A 15,462-nucleotide genomic window follows, 5' to 3' on the forward strand; every position below is an offset into this window, starting at 1 on the left:
ACAAGTCTTTGGTGCATAAGCTCTCAGTGTACATAAAGGAAAAGATACCTTCATCAAGGCACAACACTTAATGATAGTCATAGGCTACAAATAAGCAATCAAATCATATTAGGAAACAGTCAATATAAATCGTAAGGACAGCAGCAACCAGGTTAGTCATAAATGGGAGGACTTTAGAGGTTTTCTAGTCCAACCAGCAGGAGGCGCTGCATCATTTCAGACAACTGGCTGTCCTGTCGCTTCTTAAAAACCTCCAGTGTCGGAGCACCCACAATCTCTGGCGGCAAGCAGTTCCGCTGTGGGGCCTTTAGAGAAGGGGAGGGGGATCCCAAGAGACCTTTAGGTGAGGGGAGGGGGCTTCTGGCGGGGCCTTAGCCAAGGTGAGTCTTTTGGGGGGCCCTTCTGGCAAGGGGAGGGGTCTCGGGTGGGCCTTAGGCAAGGGGAGGGGGCTTTTGGGGGTGGGAGAAACCAGGCAAGTGATGCCAGGCAAAGCACCCGGAAGTGGCTTCTGTTGTTTAGTTTTGTTTCCGGGATTCCGCTCTAATTTCCGGATTCCGCCTTCCGTCGCGCAGGCGCGCCGGTCTTCCTGGCCCCGCCCTCGCCCCTCCCGCCGCAGGGGGCGCTGCGTCCGGCTTCGGCCGCGCAGGGAAAAAAACCCCCAAACACCTCCTTTCGCTACGCATGCGCTCTCGCTCGCTCTCGCTCTCTTTCCCCCAACTCCGGTCGCGCAAGGAAAGCGTCTTCCCCACCCCTTTCTCCCTCCCACCCTCCCTCGAAAGCCCCGGCTCTGCGCATGCGCGCCCCTCGCTGCTCACTGCTGGCCGCTCGCTCGACGCCTCCGGTAGGTAAGCGCGTCTCTTCCCCCCCCCCGCCGCCGCCGCGCCCCCCCGTCCCTCGAAGGGCGCCCCCCCTCTCCGGGCTGGAAGCTGGGGGGCCGGAGCCCGTTTGGGAGAAGGGGGGGCTGGGCTGCCCCTCCTTTCTCCTCGCTGGGGAACAAAGGCCGGGCTTGGATGGGGGGGTCGCCCTTGCAGGGAGGGAGCCCCCCCTCTGCTGAGCTTTGGCTCCGGGGGGGGGACCCGGCCCCTCGGGCTGGGGGTGTTTCAGGCTGCCCCCAAAAGTGGGGCGTGGGGGGGGATGGGGGTGGTCCTCAACGCCTAGCGAGGCCTGGTTTGCTCCAGTTGGGGGATGATGGGAGTTGTAGTTCTGCCCTCCCCGACTGCGGGGCGTTGTTGCTGGCTCCCGCGGAAGCGGGGTGGGGGGTGGAAGTCCTAAAGGCCTAGCGAGGATGATGGATATTGTAGTTCTGGCCCAGAGGGAGCCTCCCTCTGAATTGTGGGGTGGGTGTGTGTGTGTTTGTTTGTCTCTCCCGAAGGTGGGGTGGTGGGGTTCGTCCTAAAGGCCCAGCAAGGCCTGGGTTGGCCCGGTGGGGGATGATGGGAGTTGTGTCCCAGGGGGACCCTCCCCGTAGGCTTGGGAGGTGGGAGAGGGCGGCTGGCTTCCAAAAACGGGCGTCATAGCAAGGCTTGGTTCGCCACAGTTGTGGATGATGTGAGTTGTAGTTCTGGACGGGAGGGAGATTCTTGGATTGGGGCGGGGGGGCGGCGGCTGAGTTCCCTATCCTGGCTGCTCTTCTCCTTCGGGAGGGAGTTCCAGTGCTGCCTTAGGCATGCAATCCAGCTGGGTGACTTTGGGCCAGTCCTGCCCACCTCACAGGGTTGTTATGTGGTGGTGGGGGTGTGGAAATAGGAGGAACATTAAACCCCGTTGCCGTCTTCTGTTATTTTAAAAAATACTGGTGCACAGGTTATAAACATATAAAAAAGGAAACTATAGAAGTGAGTCTTTGTTGTGCGTTGTTGGTTCTCACAGCCTGCTTCCTCATCCTTACAGCAACCGGGTGAACGTTGCTCTTCCAGCCAGTCCGACAGTTACCCTCAAGCGAGAGATGATGGAAGGAACCTCTCTGCCTCAGCTCTTCCTTTGTGGCAAGCCAGTTGTGTAAAAGAACGCACTTGTGGCATGGGACAGTGAGAACGTTGAACACAGCCCCAGGAGCCATTCGGCTGAGCACAGCCAGTTCTTGGTCTTACCTTCCAGCTCGTGTGGCTTGCACCTCTCTACTCAAGGTGAGGTTTGCTCTCGGCCTGAAGAGTGGGGGGTCGGCGGGTGGGCAGGCTTTGTGTTCCCGCGGCCGGATTAATTGCTCTCGGCCATTTCCGGCCCAGGGACCATAGCTTGAGGATGAGTGCAATATAAAAAATGCAAAAAGACAAAGATTTCTGCGTGAACCACCAAAATTTTCTCGTGGACCACCAGTTGGTGATCAGTGCACTAGATGACCTCCAAGGTCCCTTCCAACTCTGTTAATCTATTTAAATTTATCCCTACCAGGACTTTGAATTATTTAAATATTATGGATATGCCAGCTATTTTAAGGGGGGAAAGTAAAAAAATCAAACTTAGTTAAGAAGTTACCCTTCCAGTATAAATAGTCCTCGATTTACAACCGCAATCAAACCTTGAATTTCTATTTCCAAGTGAAAGGATGGTTCTTTCCCTATTTTACAACCATTCTTTCCAGGGCTGTTAAGCAACTCACTGCTGTTGTGAGTTAAGTGAATCCTCATGGATTTCACTTGTTGGAAAATTGTGAAAGGGGAATCATGTACCCCACCCCCGGACCCTGTGAGTCATAAATACGAGTCAGTTTTGCCGAGCATGTTAATTTTGATGGTCGTAAGTATGAAAAACGGTGGCTTTTTTCAGTGCCGTTGTATCTTCCAATGGTCGCTAAGCAAATCATTGTAAATCAAGGACTGCTTGTAATGCACTAGGTATCTGCTAATGAATGTAGACAAATTGAAAGGAAAAAGAGTTCAATATAGAGCTGGTGCAGTGGTTAGAGTGCAGGCTATTTCAGCTGACTGCTAGCTGCAGTTCGGCAGTTCATATCTCACCAGGCTCAAGGTTGACTCAGCCTTCCATCCTTCCAAGGTCGGTAAAATAAGGACCCAGATTGTTGGGGAAAATATGCTGACTCTGTAAACCACTTAGAGAGGGCTGTAAAAGCACTATGAAGCAGTATATAAGTCTAAGTGCTATTGCTAATTTAAATTTTTGTCTCTTGTCTTGTCTCTTAAACAGTAAGGTATTTTTTTTAAAAAACTAAATGATGAAATGCAAATAGCTATAATACAAACAGGGAAAAAGTACGGTTGGATATTATGTTGTATATGTTCTGTATACTTGGCTGGCTGGCTCTCTTGCACTCTCACACACTCTTGCCCTCTGAATAGAGCTGGAAGGGACCTTGGAGATCTTCTAGTTCAACCCCCTGCTCCAGCAAGAGACCCTTACAAAATCAGAGAATAACTGAGTTGGAAGCAATCTTTAAGATCTTCTAGTCCAAACCCCTGCTCAGGAAGAAAACCAATAACATTCAGAATAAGAGGATAACAAAATTGGAAGGGACCTTGGAGGTCTTCTAGTATAACCCCCCTCCCCAAGAAGGAGACCAATACCATTCAGAGCTGGAAGGGACCTGGGAGGTCAACCTGAAGCATTTCAAAATAATTGATTCTACTTATGCCAGCTTTGGAAGACAATTTTCTTTTTGCTTCTTAACTACCGCAGATTTTAGCTGGAGAAGTTGGGAGGGGGGTTGTTGTTGGAGGGGTAGGAAGTTAGACATAACAACATTCTGTATTCAAGGACTTTTGCCTGCCTCTGACTGCCTGAAGGTTGTATCCAGTGGAGTGGGAAGAGTTGATTAGATAATGTGATGAACTTGTGGGTGTGGGGCAGGGCTGTGAACTATCAGCTGGGTATGGAAAACCTTGAAGCTTTCCCAGCTGTGTCAACGTGACATCGCTAATAAATTGGAACTTTGGGGAACCTCAAGCCTCAGAGCTTTATTTCATTGGAGGGTGTTCCTTGGAACCCTGACAACTTAATTTTGGGGTCCTTGCTCCTCTGGCATTGGTGGTTCTCTTTCAAACCTTTCATGACCCAGTTAGGTGACATCACCAGTGGCTGAAGGGAGTGGGCCTTGCGGACAGGAGGAAGAAGAAGAAGAAAAGGACTGTAGAGTCCTTGGTCTACTCTGAGCTTCTTTGCTTTCTTGCAGACATTTCATGACCCAACTAGGGAGCATCATCAGTGCTAGGAGGGTTTGTGGAGAGGAGGAGGGTGGAGAGGATTACAAGGGAGGTTTGTGGAAAGGGAGGAGGTGGGGAGGAGGAGGGTGGAGGGGACTAGAAAGGAGGGGAGGTTGCAGAGAGGTGGAGAACTGTGGGGTCTTTGGTGCTCCTTGAACTTGGTTGTTTTCTTGCAGGTGTCTCATCACCAAACAAGGTAACATCATCAGTTTTAGGAACAGTGGATTCTTATTTTTATATATTTTTTTAATGAACAAACTCCACTCCCTCTTAGCACTGATGACGTTCCCTAGTTCTGTGATGAAACATCTATGGGAAAAGCCACATGGTCCAGCAACTCAGTGACAACCAAAGACCCCACACAGCGACCAATATTCTCTAAGCGGCCTTTCTCTCTTTGTCAATAAAGAATTCCCAGATTGGAAGATGGAGTCCCGCCAGCCAGTCCCTCTTCTCCCTGAGCAGACCTTTGACCGGGAGGTCAAGCAAAACATGGCTGAGCTTTCTCTCTGGACCGTCGTGGCTGCCATCCAAGCAGTGGAGAGGAAAGTTGACGCTCATGCCAGCCGGTTGCTGAATCTGGAGCGCCGCGTGATGACCAACGAAAAGAAATACGTGGATTGTGAGAACGCCGTGGTGGACTTCGGTAACCAGATGGAGTGCAAATTGACCGCTCTGGGCACCTTGATCCAGGAATATGGGCTGCTCCAGAGGAGGCTGGAGAACATGGAGAACCTCTTGAAGAACCAGAACTTCTGGATCCTCAGACTTCCCCCAGGATCCAAGGGAGAAACGCCCAAGGTTGGAGGATTGGGATGGAAGTTGCTTGGTTTTTCTTGCAGGGTTTGCAATGATGGGAGAACTTCTTAATTTGGAGGGTGTTAGAGGAATTGAGATCAGGGTGCTCTTTAACTTTGGGGGTTTTCTTGTGGATGTTTCATGACCCAACTCGGTAACGATATCAGTGTAGAAGAGAGGGAATGTTGCACAGAAGAAGGGGAGGAAAGTACTGTGGGATCCTTGATGCTCTCTGATTTTGGTGATTTTCTTGGAGATGTTTCATGACCCAACTAGGTAACATTATCAGTGCTAGAAGGGATGGGTGGAGAGGAGGAAGAGAATGAAGAGGAGGAGGAGAAGGACTGAGAGGTGCTAGGTGCTCCCTGAACTTTATGGTTTTCTTGAAGATTAAGTAAGTAACATCATCAGTGTGAGGGAATATACATTACTCCCACTATATATTCAGTACTTGTCCTGCCAGCGTTTAGTTTTATTTATTTATTTATTTGATTTCTATACCGCCCTTCTCCCGAAGGACTCAGGGCGGTGTACAGGCAAGAATAAAACAGACGGTACAATATACAAATTTAAAATGCAGTTAAAAAATTTATTTTAAAATTGGCCTGAAAAGTAAAAATATGCAATAAGCTAAAAAACCCAATTTAAAATTAGTTAATAAGAATTTAAAAATTTGTTAAAATCAATTTAAGCCAGCCCCGCGCGAATAAAAAGATGTGTCTTCAGTTCGCGACGGAATGTCCGAAGGTCAGGTATTTGGCGTAAACCCGGGGGAAGTTCGTTCCAGAGTGTGGGAGCCCCACAGAGAAGGACCTTCCCCTGGGGGCCGCCAGCCGACATTGCTTGGCGGACGGCACCCTGAGAAGTCCCTCTCTGTGAGAGCGTACGGGTCGGTGGGAGGCATGTGGTAACAGCAGGCGGTCCCGTAAGTACCCAGGCCCTAAGCCATGGAGCGCTTTAAAGGTAGTAACCAACACCTTAAAGTGCACTCGAAAGGCCACAGGTAGCCAGTGCAGTCTGCGCAGGAGCGGTGTTATATGGGAGCTACGCGGAGCTCCTTCTATCACCCACGCAGCTGCATTCTGGACTAACTGAAGCCTCCGAGTGCACTTCAAGGGGAGCCCCATGTAGAGAGCATTACAATAATCCAAGCGAGAGGTAACGAGCGCATGAGTGACAGTGCACAAGGCATCCCGATCAAGGAAGGGGCGCAACTGCCGAACCAGGCGCACCTGGTGGAAGGCCCCCCTGGAGACGGCCGTCAAATGATCTTCAAACGACAGCCGTTCGTCCAGGAGGACACCTAAGTTGCGCACCCTATCCTTTGGGGCCAATAACTCGCCTCCAACAGTCAGCCGCGGCTGCAGCTGACTGAATCGGGGTGCCGGCATCCACAGCCACTCCGTTTTGGAGGGATTAAGCTTGAGCCTGTTTCTCCCCATCCAGACCCGTACGGCTTCCACACACCGGGACAGCACTTCAACAGCTTCATTGGGGTGGCCTGGGGTGGAGAAGTACAGCTGGGTGTCATCAGCGTACAGCTGGTATCTCACCCCAAAGCCACTGATGATCTCCCCCAACGGCTTCATATAGATGTTGAACAGAAGGGGCGAGAGAATCGACCCCTGCGGCACCCCACAAGTGAGGTCCCTCGCAGTCGACCTCTGCCCCCCTGTCAACACCGTCTGCGACTGGTCAGAGAGATAGGAGGAGAACCACTGATACACGGTGCCTCCCACTCCCAATCCCCCCAACCGGCGCAGCAGTTAAATCTCTTGGAAACTGATTTTTTAAGATACCCAGCTGCCTCCAGCGGAATTTAACTCTGAGTCTTAATCAAGGGTGGTGAACACCGTTTGGACTCCAAAACAAAATGGTCTCTTTCCATTTTAGGATTCTGTGACGAAGGATGCTCAGCCCATCTCCTGCCTATCGACCTGGGCTGCTGTCTATAGGTCACACTAAGCCATGCTTGTTTTAAATGGAGGAGATATGGGTCACCTCTCCTTCCAAACAGTGCCAATTTTGGAGCCCAGGGTGGTCCATGTGAACACCATCCAAACCCCGTTAACTGATGTGCTTTCAGGTGCCCATGACTTTTGAAGACAACACTGTCTATTTCTCGGAGCAGGAGTGGGGCAACCTGGAGGAATGGCAGAAGGAACTCTACAAGAACGTGATGAAGAGTAACTACGAGTCACTGGTCTCCTTGGGTAAACTAAAAAATCAGCTTTTGCTCCTCATGGGTTGAAAACATGAATCTTGGCTTCTTTGATGAACATTGAGGAACTGTCTAGATCAGAGGACTCCAATGTAGTCAGTTTTAAGGCTTGTAGACTTCAAAGATAAGATCCAAAAGTAGCTAAGGTTGGAGAGCCCTGCTCTAGATGATGGCCTCCTTCCAGACTGATCCCTAGAAGTTCCTCAGGAGAACACCTGGAGAGCATTGCTGTAATTTCCAGTCCTGTTCATCCAATTCTCCTGTTTGGTTTCAGTTTCCTTTGGAAGCACTATTTTGGTTTGTTCTCATTTTGACCAAGGGTTGGATATGGTAGTTTGGACAGCTCTTCGACTCTCAAACGTGTTGAGAAACTCATAAATCAGGAAGACCTTTTAGGGAGCGAGACTTGTGCTCGCCCATTGGAAATAATTTTAACATCTTGACATTTTATAATTAAATACAATTTTGAAATTGTAATTTTTGGCATCTCCACAGAGGGATTTGTAAGACGATAGGAAGCAAGGGACATTCGTGTACCTGAACAATCTTCTTGGTTCCTATCGGATGTTCTTGTAGGGTTAGATTTTATTTTACAGCTAGTCCTTGACTTAATAACAGTTCATTTAGTGACCATTCAAAGTTACAACATCTCTGAAAAAAGGGACTTGGGATCACTTTTCACATTTATTGACTGTTGCAGCGTCCCCGTGGTTGTGTGATCAGAATTTGGACCCTTAGTAATTCGCATGTGTTTATGACAGTTGCGGTGTCCCAGAGTCACATGATCCCCTTTTGTGACCTTCTGACAGAGTCAGCGGAGAAGCCAGTTTCATTTAACAACTATGTTTCTAAATTAAGAATGGGAGCGGTACACTTAACAATTGTGGCAAGGATGGTCATAAAATGGGGCAAAACTCACTTGATGTCTTGCTTAGCAACATAAATTTTAGGCTACCTTTATTTTTTTAACGGACTTGAAGTGCTGACACCCCATTTTATTTATGAGGTGCTCCCAGCCTAAAAGAGGGCTCTTAAGAGACTTGGCAACTAAACAGGGTAGATGGCTGATGTACAGCTAGTCGTCCACTTACAACAGTTCATTTAGTAATTGTTCAAACTTACAACGGCACTGAAAAAAATGGAACTTGTAAATGTTTTTCACGTTTACAACCTTTGCATCATGCCCATGATCAAAATTCAGATGCTTGACTCATACTTATGACCATTGCTGCTAGGAAATCTGTTTATATATAACACTAGAGAAAATGAAGAGCACCATCACCATATGCTTTACTGCTCAACTGTTTTTAACTGTTAGGGGGAGCAAGTAACTCTTCTTTGAACAAAAGAGCATAGATCCAAACTTGTAAACAGTGCATCTACTGGCTTGAATACTACTGCAGTTGTTGTATAAAACCACATTCCAACAACAAATTCCAACAGTTGTTGTGTCCCAAGTCACGTGATCCCCTTTTGCAATCTTGACAAGCAAAATCAATGGGGAAGCTAGGTACACTTAACAACCAGGTTACTAACTTATCAATTGCAGTGATTGACTTTTGCAACAATTGTGTTGCGAAATGTTGGGCTCGATTGTGGTCGTAAGTCAAGGACTGCATGTATTTTTCAAACTAATCAAGCTTATCTTTCGAAGGGTGTGCTCTTTTGTCCAACAGACTATGCCATCGCTAAACCGGATCTCCTGTCCCGGATCGAACAAGGGGAACGTCCCTGTGCTGAAGAAGAGGAGGCAGCCACGATAGACAGGGTGATACCTTCAGAACCCAGCCCAGGTAAGGCTCCAAACCTGGTAACTTTGTGGACTTCAACTCCAAGAATTCCTAAGCTAGCTTCTTGGCCCAACCCAGCTCACAGGGTACAAAACAGGAGGTGGGATTATTAAGTATGGGTAGTCCTCAACTTATGACCAGTTGCTTAGTGACTGTGCGAATTGACAGCAGATTCGCCAAACAATGCTAATAACTGGTTTTGATGGTCAACCAGACACACAGAATCGCATGCAAGATTGCATTTTTGGTACTCAGCACCTGGCCTGTGGTCCTGGGACCAAAATTTACAAGGGTTTTACCCCAAACCGGCATCTACAGGCAATTCTCGACTTACAATCCTTCATTTAGTGACCGTTCAAAGTTACAACAGCACTGGAAAAAGGAACTCAACAATTTTTCACCCTATCATCATAGCATCCCTGTGGTCACATGATCAGAATTTGGACGCTTGGCAATTGACTCATATTTATGATGGTTGCCGTGTCTCAGGGTCATGTGATCCCCTTTTGCGACCAACAAAGTCAAGAAGGAAGGCAGATTCACTTAACCGTATGACTAATTTAATCACTGCTTAAGTGATTCATTTAACATCTGTATCAAGAAAGTTCTTAAACTGGGCAAAGTTCATTTAACATGCCTAGCCATGGAGGTTTTGGACTGAATTGTGGTCTGCTGTTAATTTTACAATCGAGTAAAACCATGAAGTCTTGCCAGGGCCTGATTCTCCAGTGAAAACTCCTGTCATGCCCTCGTCGGAGCCTGAATCCGAGGAGGAGATGAGCTGGGGCCTACAGAGGTCAAGGGGGCAGCCTTGTTGGCTTTGGAAGAAGGCGAGGAGGAGCAGGATGAGGCAGACCTGGGCCTCTGGTTTGGGACAGATTGCCATCAGGGAGGAACAGGGGCAGGACGACCAAGAGGGCAGGCAGTAGAAATGAGGAGTGATGGAGCTCAGGCGACAAGCAAGGACAGCCCTTTCCTGATCCGCAAACATGGAGAGTGGAGAGAAGACCGTTACAGCGCAAGCCGACTCAATGACTCGGGAGGAGAGTACTCCGCCTCTCTTCACAAGGCACACCTGGGGATTGAGACTTAAGGAGACACTGTGGGGAGGAGCGTTTGTAGGGAAGAAATGCTGAATTTGTGGAGTTTTGTGTGCCGTTGCCAACATCTGGTGTTTGCAGGACTGCTTGCTCCTTCCTTGCTTTGTGGACTCATTGCTTATTCCTTGCTTTGTGGATTCATTTCTTTGTTCCTTTGCCTTGCTGGACTTCTTGTTTTATGAAGCTGTTGTACTAACAGTGTTCGCTGGACTGCGTATAGCCAGAGGTTGCTGTGTGTGTGTGTGTGAGAACGTTTTCCTCTGGGGCTTGCATAATGTGGAAGCATTGGGGGAAAGTTGGAGCATTAAAGGGAAGTTTGAACTCTCAGGTGGTTGTATGGTCTTTGTGCCTTATCTCAGGTCATCACAACCTCTCTGTTATGTCATCCAATACAGAAATCCTGGTTTTTAGACCCTGTCTCTCCTCCCCAGTGGAAGAAGGGGGTCACGCACAAGGAGGTCGAGAAGGGGAACATGGGGAAGGACGGAGGGTCCCACAAGCCTCCGGCATTGGTAAGTGGCAATTAACTGCATTTGGAAATTTGGCAGATTTTTGGGGGGATCTGTAGTGCCCAAAAAGGGGCTTCATGTCAACGAAACCTTTTTTTCTGGTTTCCCTCACTGGTCAAAATGTTGCGATACTTTGGAATTCTGGACACATGGGGATTAAAAAAATGATATAAGGAATAAAGCACGCTTTCAGTTTTAGAAAAACATTAAATGCAAAATATATTACCATACAGGTAATTGTTGATTTAACAGCAGTTCATTTAGTGTCCATTCAAAGTTATAGCAGCAGTGAAAATAATGACTTAGGATTGTTTTTTACACTTAACGACCATTGTACCCTCGTGCTCACAGAATCAAAATTTAAACACTTGGCAACTGGTTCATATTTACGACAGTCACAGTGTCTCATGATTCCCATTTGCAACCTTGACAAGCAAAGTCAATGAGGGAGCCAGATTAATTTAACAACCGTGTGACTAACAACTGTCATGATTCATTTAACAACACTGGCAAGGTAAGTTGTGAAATGAGGTAAAACTCACTCAACCATTGTTTCACTTAGCAACATAAATTTGGGGCTCAATTATGGTTGTAATTTGAGTACTACCTATAGTTAAATAAAGGTGTCTTCCACTTACAACTGTTCACTTAATGTCTGTTCGAAGTTACAACGGCATCCCAATTTTCATTAGTCAGAAAAACATTGAGTGCAAAATATATTGACATAGTTGAATAATAATAGTCCTTGAATTATAACCATATAGCTTTGGGGGAGGAAAACAAGAAAAAAAAAATCTGCCTTTGCCTCTCAGCAATTTGACTTCTTGTAGCAAACAGCCAACAGCCTGGTCAGCTTCAGCACCGTCTGATTTAGCAGGAGCAGCTGATTGGCGGTTGGACCTGCCTCCCGGAATGTCAGTATATAAGGGTTCATGAATTGGAATAGACATGGTAACAGGTCAGCTAATGGGGACACTTTGGTGACCCAGATGGCTCAGAGCCTGGGTGTCAGGGTTCCAAGGAACACCCCCAACGAAATAAAGCTCTGAGGCTTGAGGTTCCTCAAAGTTCCAATTTATTAGAGATGTCATGTTGACACAGCTGGGAAAGCTTCAAGGTTTTCCATACCCAGTTGACCCGTTCACAGCCCTGCCCCACACCCACGTTCATCAGATTATCTAATCAACTCTTCCCACTCCACTGGATACAATCTTCAGGCAGTCTCCATTAGACGCAGGCAAAAGTCCTTGAATACGGAATCTTATGACTAGCTTCCTACCGCTCCAACAACAACCCCTCCCAACTTCCCCAGCTAAAATAATTTTGCAGTTAAGAAGCAAAAAGAAAATTGTCTTCCAAAACTGACACTGGATGTGGCTTAGGTTCACTGATTTGTATACATATGAGTGCTTCTGTGATTATTGATTCTGTACTTCTGGATTCTGAGTTCTGATTCTGGCTTCTGCTATACGGTATTGTATATAAAGAAGTTTCTTATATAAATGAATCCTGATTCTTTACTTGTGTGCTGGTTGGATTGCTGCAAACTATTAACACAGAATACCTCCGATCAGCTGTTCCAGGTGATGGGGATCCCCGCCGCTTGGAACGGGCCAAAAATGGGACACATGGAGCCCAAAAATGGGGCATGTGGAGGCCTAAAATGGGGTGGTGGTGGTGGCAATAGGTGATAGTGGCAATGGGCAGTGACAGCGCCGAGGGGCGGCGGCAATCCCCACAGCCTGGAACAGCTGATTGGAGGTATTATGGGAGGCGGATCCAACCATCAATGAGCTGCTTGTGCTAAATCAGTCTGTGCTGAAGCTGACCAGGCTGTTTGCTGCAAGAAGGCAAATTGCTGGGAGGCAGGAGCCGAAGGGCTGGTGGGTGGGTGGGACTTTGCAATATTCATTCTATAAGAGACACAGACATTTTCACTTTGGGCCGGGGGCAGGGAAAGTGCCTCTTATAGTTTGAAAAATATGGTATCTAGTGACTGTTCAAAGTTACAAGGGCCCTGAAACAGGAGATTTACAACCATTTTCACGCTTTTTAAAAATTATTATTATTATTATTTTTTATTTGCATTTATATCCCGCCCTTCTCCAAAGACTCAGGGCGACTTACACTATGTTAGCAATAGTCTTCATCCTATTTGTATATTTATATACAAAGTCAGCTTATTGCCCCCAACAATCTGGGTCCTCATTTACCTACCTTATAAAGGATGGAAGGCTGAGTTAACCTTGGGCCTGGTGGGGTTTGAACCTGCAGTAATTGCAGGCAGCTGCTGTTAATAACAGACTGTCTTACCAGTCTGAGCCACAGCGGCACAGAGGCTTGGAACCATTGTAGCCTCCCTGTGGTTCCATGATCAAAATTCCGACACTTAGCAACTGGTTCACATTTACAACAGTTGCAGTGTCTGCTGGGCTCACGTGATCCCCTTTTGCAACCTTCCGAATCAGGGAAGCCTGATTCACTTAAAAGCTGTGTGACTAATTTAACAACTGCAGTGATTCGCTTAACAACTGTGGCAAGAAAGGTCATAAAATGGAGCCGAACTCCCCTGAAAAATTGTCTTGCTTAGCAAGGGAAATGAGCTCAGAAGAGCTTGGGCTGACTTGGCAGGATACACGCAGGATACAGATGCTCGGCAGGAAGAGGAGGAAGGTTCCAAACTAGCCACGAGTGTCACCTTCTCTTTGGTTGAACAGATGACGAAGTCGCTCAGACATCCTTCAGATCCCAAGGGAAGCGAGATTTGGATCGGAACGTGGAGGCCCCAGAGCTCTCGGACAAAGGCGAGATGCATGTCCCGCCGAGCATGGGTGAGTATTTTGCTGGATGGAACCGCATTGTTTTTCAGGCCCGGAGATGTGAGAACACCGAAGATGGTTCAAATCCTGCCTGCATTTCATTTTGCGTCCCTGTGTTTATTTTCCTGTTGCTGGGCTCAAACTGCAAGCTGTTTCCTGGGTTGCTATAACAGACCCGTTTGCTGTCATTTAAATTCAAAAAAACCTCCTTTAGGTGGGCGGCACGCTCCTAATTACAGGTAGTCCTCGGTTTACGATCGTTCGTTTAGCAACCAAAGTTTCAACAGCATTGAAAAAAAGGACTTGGGACTTGTTTTTTCACTCTTAACAACCATCACAGCATTCCCATGGCAATGGGATTGAAATTCAGACACTTGGCAAACTGTTCCCAGTTAGGACGGTTGCAGTGTTCCAGGGGGATCACGTGGTCCCTCTTTGGCGACCTTCTGACCAGCCAGAAGCCAAATTCACTTAACATCGGTTTTGCCATCTCGACAGCTGCAGGGATTCACTGAACAGCAGTGGCAAGAAAGGTCAGAAAATGAGGCAAAACTCTCTTTGCAACTGTCTCGCTTAGCAGCGGAAATGTTAGGCTCCATTGTGGTCGTAATTCGAGGACTACCTGTATTCCACTCCAGCTGCTGCTGATGTGGTGGTGGGGGTTGCATCTTCTCACTCCTTCCACCTGAGAAGACAGTGCTCTCTGGGGGTGGTTGGGTTGATTATCAATACTTTGAGGCTTTCTGTGGTTTTCTTCTTACCAGCCTGTAGACTTTCCTCTTAGATCAGCGGTTCTCAACCTGTGGGTCGGGACCCCGGTGGGGGTCGAATGACGATTTGCCGGGGTCGCCTAAGACCATTGGAAATACGGGAAGTATACTTGCGAGTCGATGGTTGACTCCACAAGTCAGTTGCAGGCTCTTCAAATCGCTAGCCGAATTCGGCTTCAGGCGCGATAAACTTAATAGGGGAGGAGTCTCCGCTTTAATGCCTCTGTCCTCAAGGCAATCACAAGCAATTCAGATCGCTAGCCAATACGGCTTCAGGCGCGATAAATTCAAAACGAAAATAATTTTACGATTGGGGTCGCCACATCGTGGGGAATTGTATTAAAGGGGTCGCAGCACTATAAAGGTTGAGAACCACTGTCTTAGATGGTCACCATTAACTTCTTCCTTCCAGGTTGTCCGCCTGTCTGTCCGTCTGACTGCTGCGGAGAATGGTCTCTGGGGCTTAGGCAGAGGGCAGGCATTCTTTCTGCTGCTTTGTAGGCCATTTTCCATCCCAATGAGCTCCCCCCACCCTGACCCATGTCTCCCAACCCATCTTGTAGCCCAAAGACTTGGGAAGCAAGAAGCTTGTCACAGTCCTTTGGCCCAGTTACATTCCCTCGATTGGCGTCTGCCTGTCTCTCTGTTTCTGGTTCGTTGCTTTCTCCCTTGTGTGAATTCTTGGAGGAAGTTCAGGATGCACTAGTATCCTCTGGATAGAAGGAGTCCTCGACTTAACAGCTATCCATTTAGCGACAGTTCAAAGAAAAAAGTTACTAAGGACCAGTCCTTGCATTTACAACCATTGTAGCAGCCTCTCAGTCACGTGATCAATATTCAAGCATGTATTCGCGATGGTTATAGCATCCCAGGGGTCACGGAATTGCCATTTGGGACCTTGCCAGCTGGCTTCTGACCAGCAAATGGGAGAAGCCAGATTCACTTAATAACCGCATGATTAACAGCTGCAGTGATTTGCTTTACAACTGCGGCCAAAAGGTTGTAAAAATCAGGCGTGATTGACAATCATCTTGCTTAGCAGCGGAAATTCTGGTTCCAATTGTAGTCGTAAGTCGAGGATTCCCTGCGCAGACTAAAACGTTTTGGGTGTTCTGTGTCTTGCTTCCTTTTCCCAACAGTCCCTCCTGGGATTCCTTTCACAATGTTTAGAACCCGTGTCCAGTGGTGTCTACGGAGCTTCTCCGCCATCCAGGTCACCGCTGTCCCAAATGTGCTTTTTCAAAAGTGGACTTTTCTTGAGTTTTTCCCCCCCTTGAAAACGTTTTGCTTCTCATTCT

General features: G+C 47.6%; 1 protein-coding gene across 1 annotated transcript in view; it reads left to right on the top strand.

Moving 5' to 3' along the window:
- Positions 1-609: 609 nt before the first annotated feature.
- Positions 610-15,462, top strand: part of LOC131198295 (uncharacterized) — a 39,941-nt gene continuing 25,088 nt past the window's right edge. The window contains exons 1-7 of the mRNA XM_058182782.1: positions 610-841; positions 1,891-2,126; positions 4,567-4,958; positions 7,042-7,168; positions 8,853-8,969; positions 10,462-10,578; positions 13,293-13,406. Of these exons, the coding sequence (XP_058038765.1) occupies positions 4,584-4,958; positions 7,042-7,168; positions 8,853-8,969; positions 10,462-10,578; positions 13,293-13,406 (850 nt within the window). The 5' untranslated portion in view covers positions 610-841; positions 1,891-2,126; positions 4,567-4,583. The remainder of the gene's footprint in view (positions 842-1,890; positions 2,127-4,566; positions 4,959-7,041; positions 7,169-8,852; positions 8,970-10,461; positions 10,579-13,292; positions 13,407-15,462) is intronic.

Source organism: Ahaetulla prasina, chromosome 4, assembly GCF_028640845.1.
Source record: "Ahaetulla prasina isolate Xishuangbanna chromosome 4, ASM2864084v1, whole genome shotgun sequence".
Taxonomy (NCBI): Eukaryota; Metazoa; Chordata; class Lepidosauria; order Squamata; family Colubridae; genus Ahaetulla; species Ahaetulla prasina.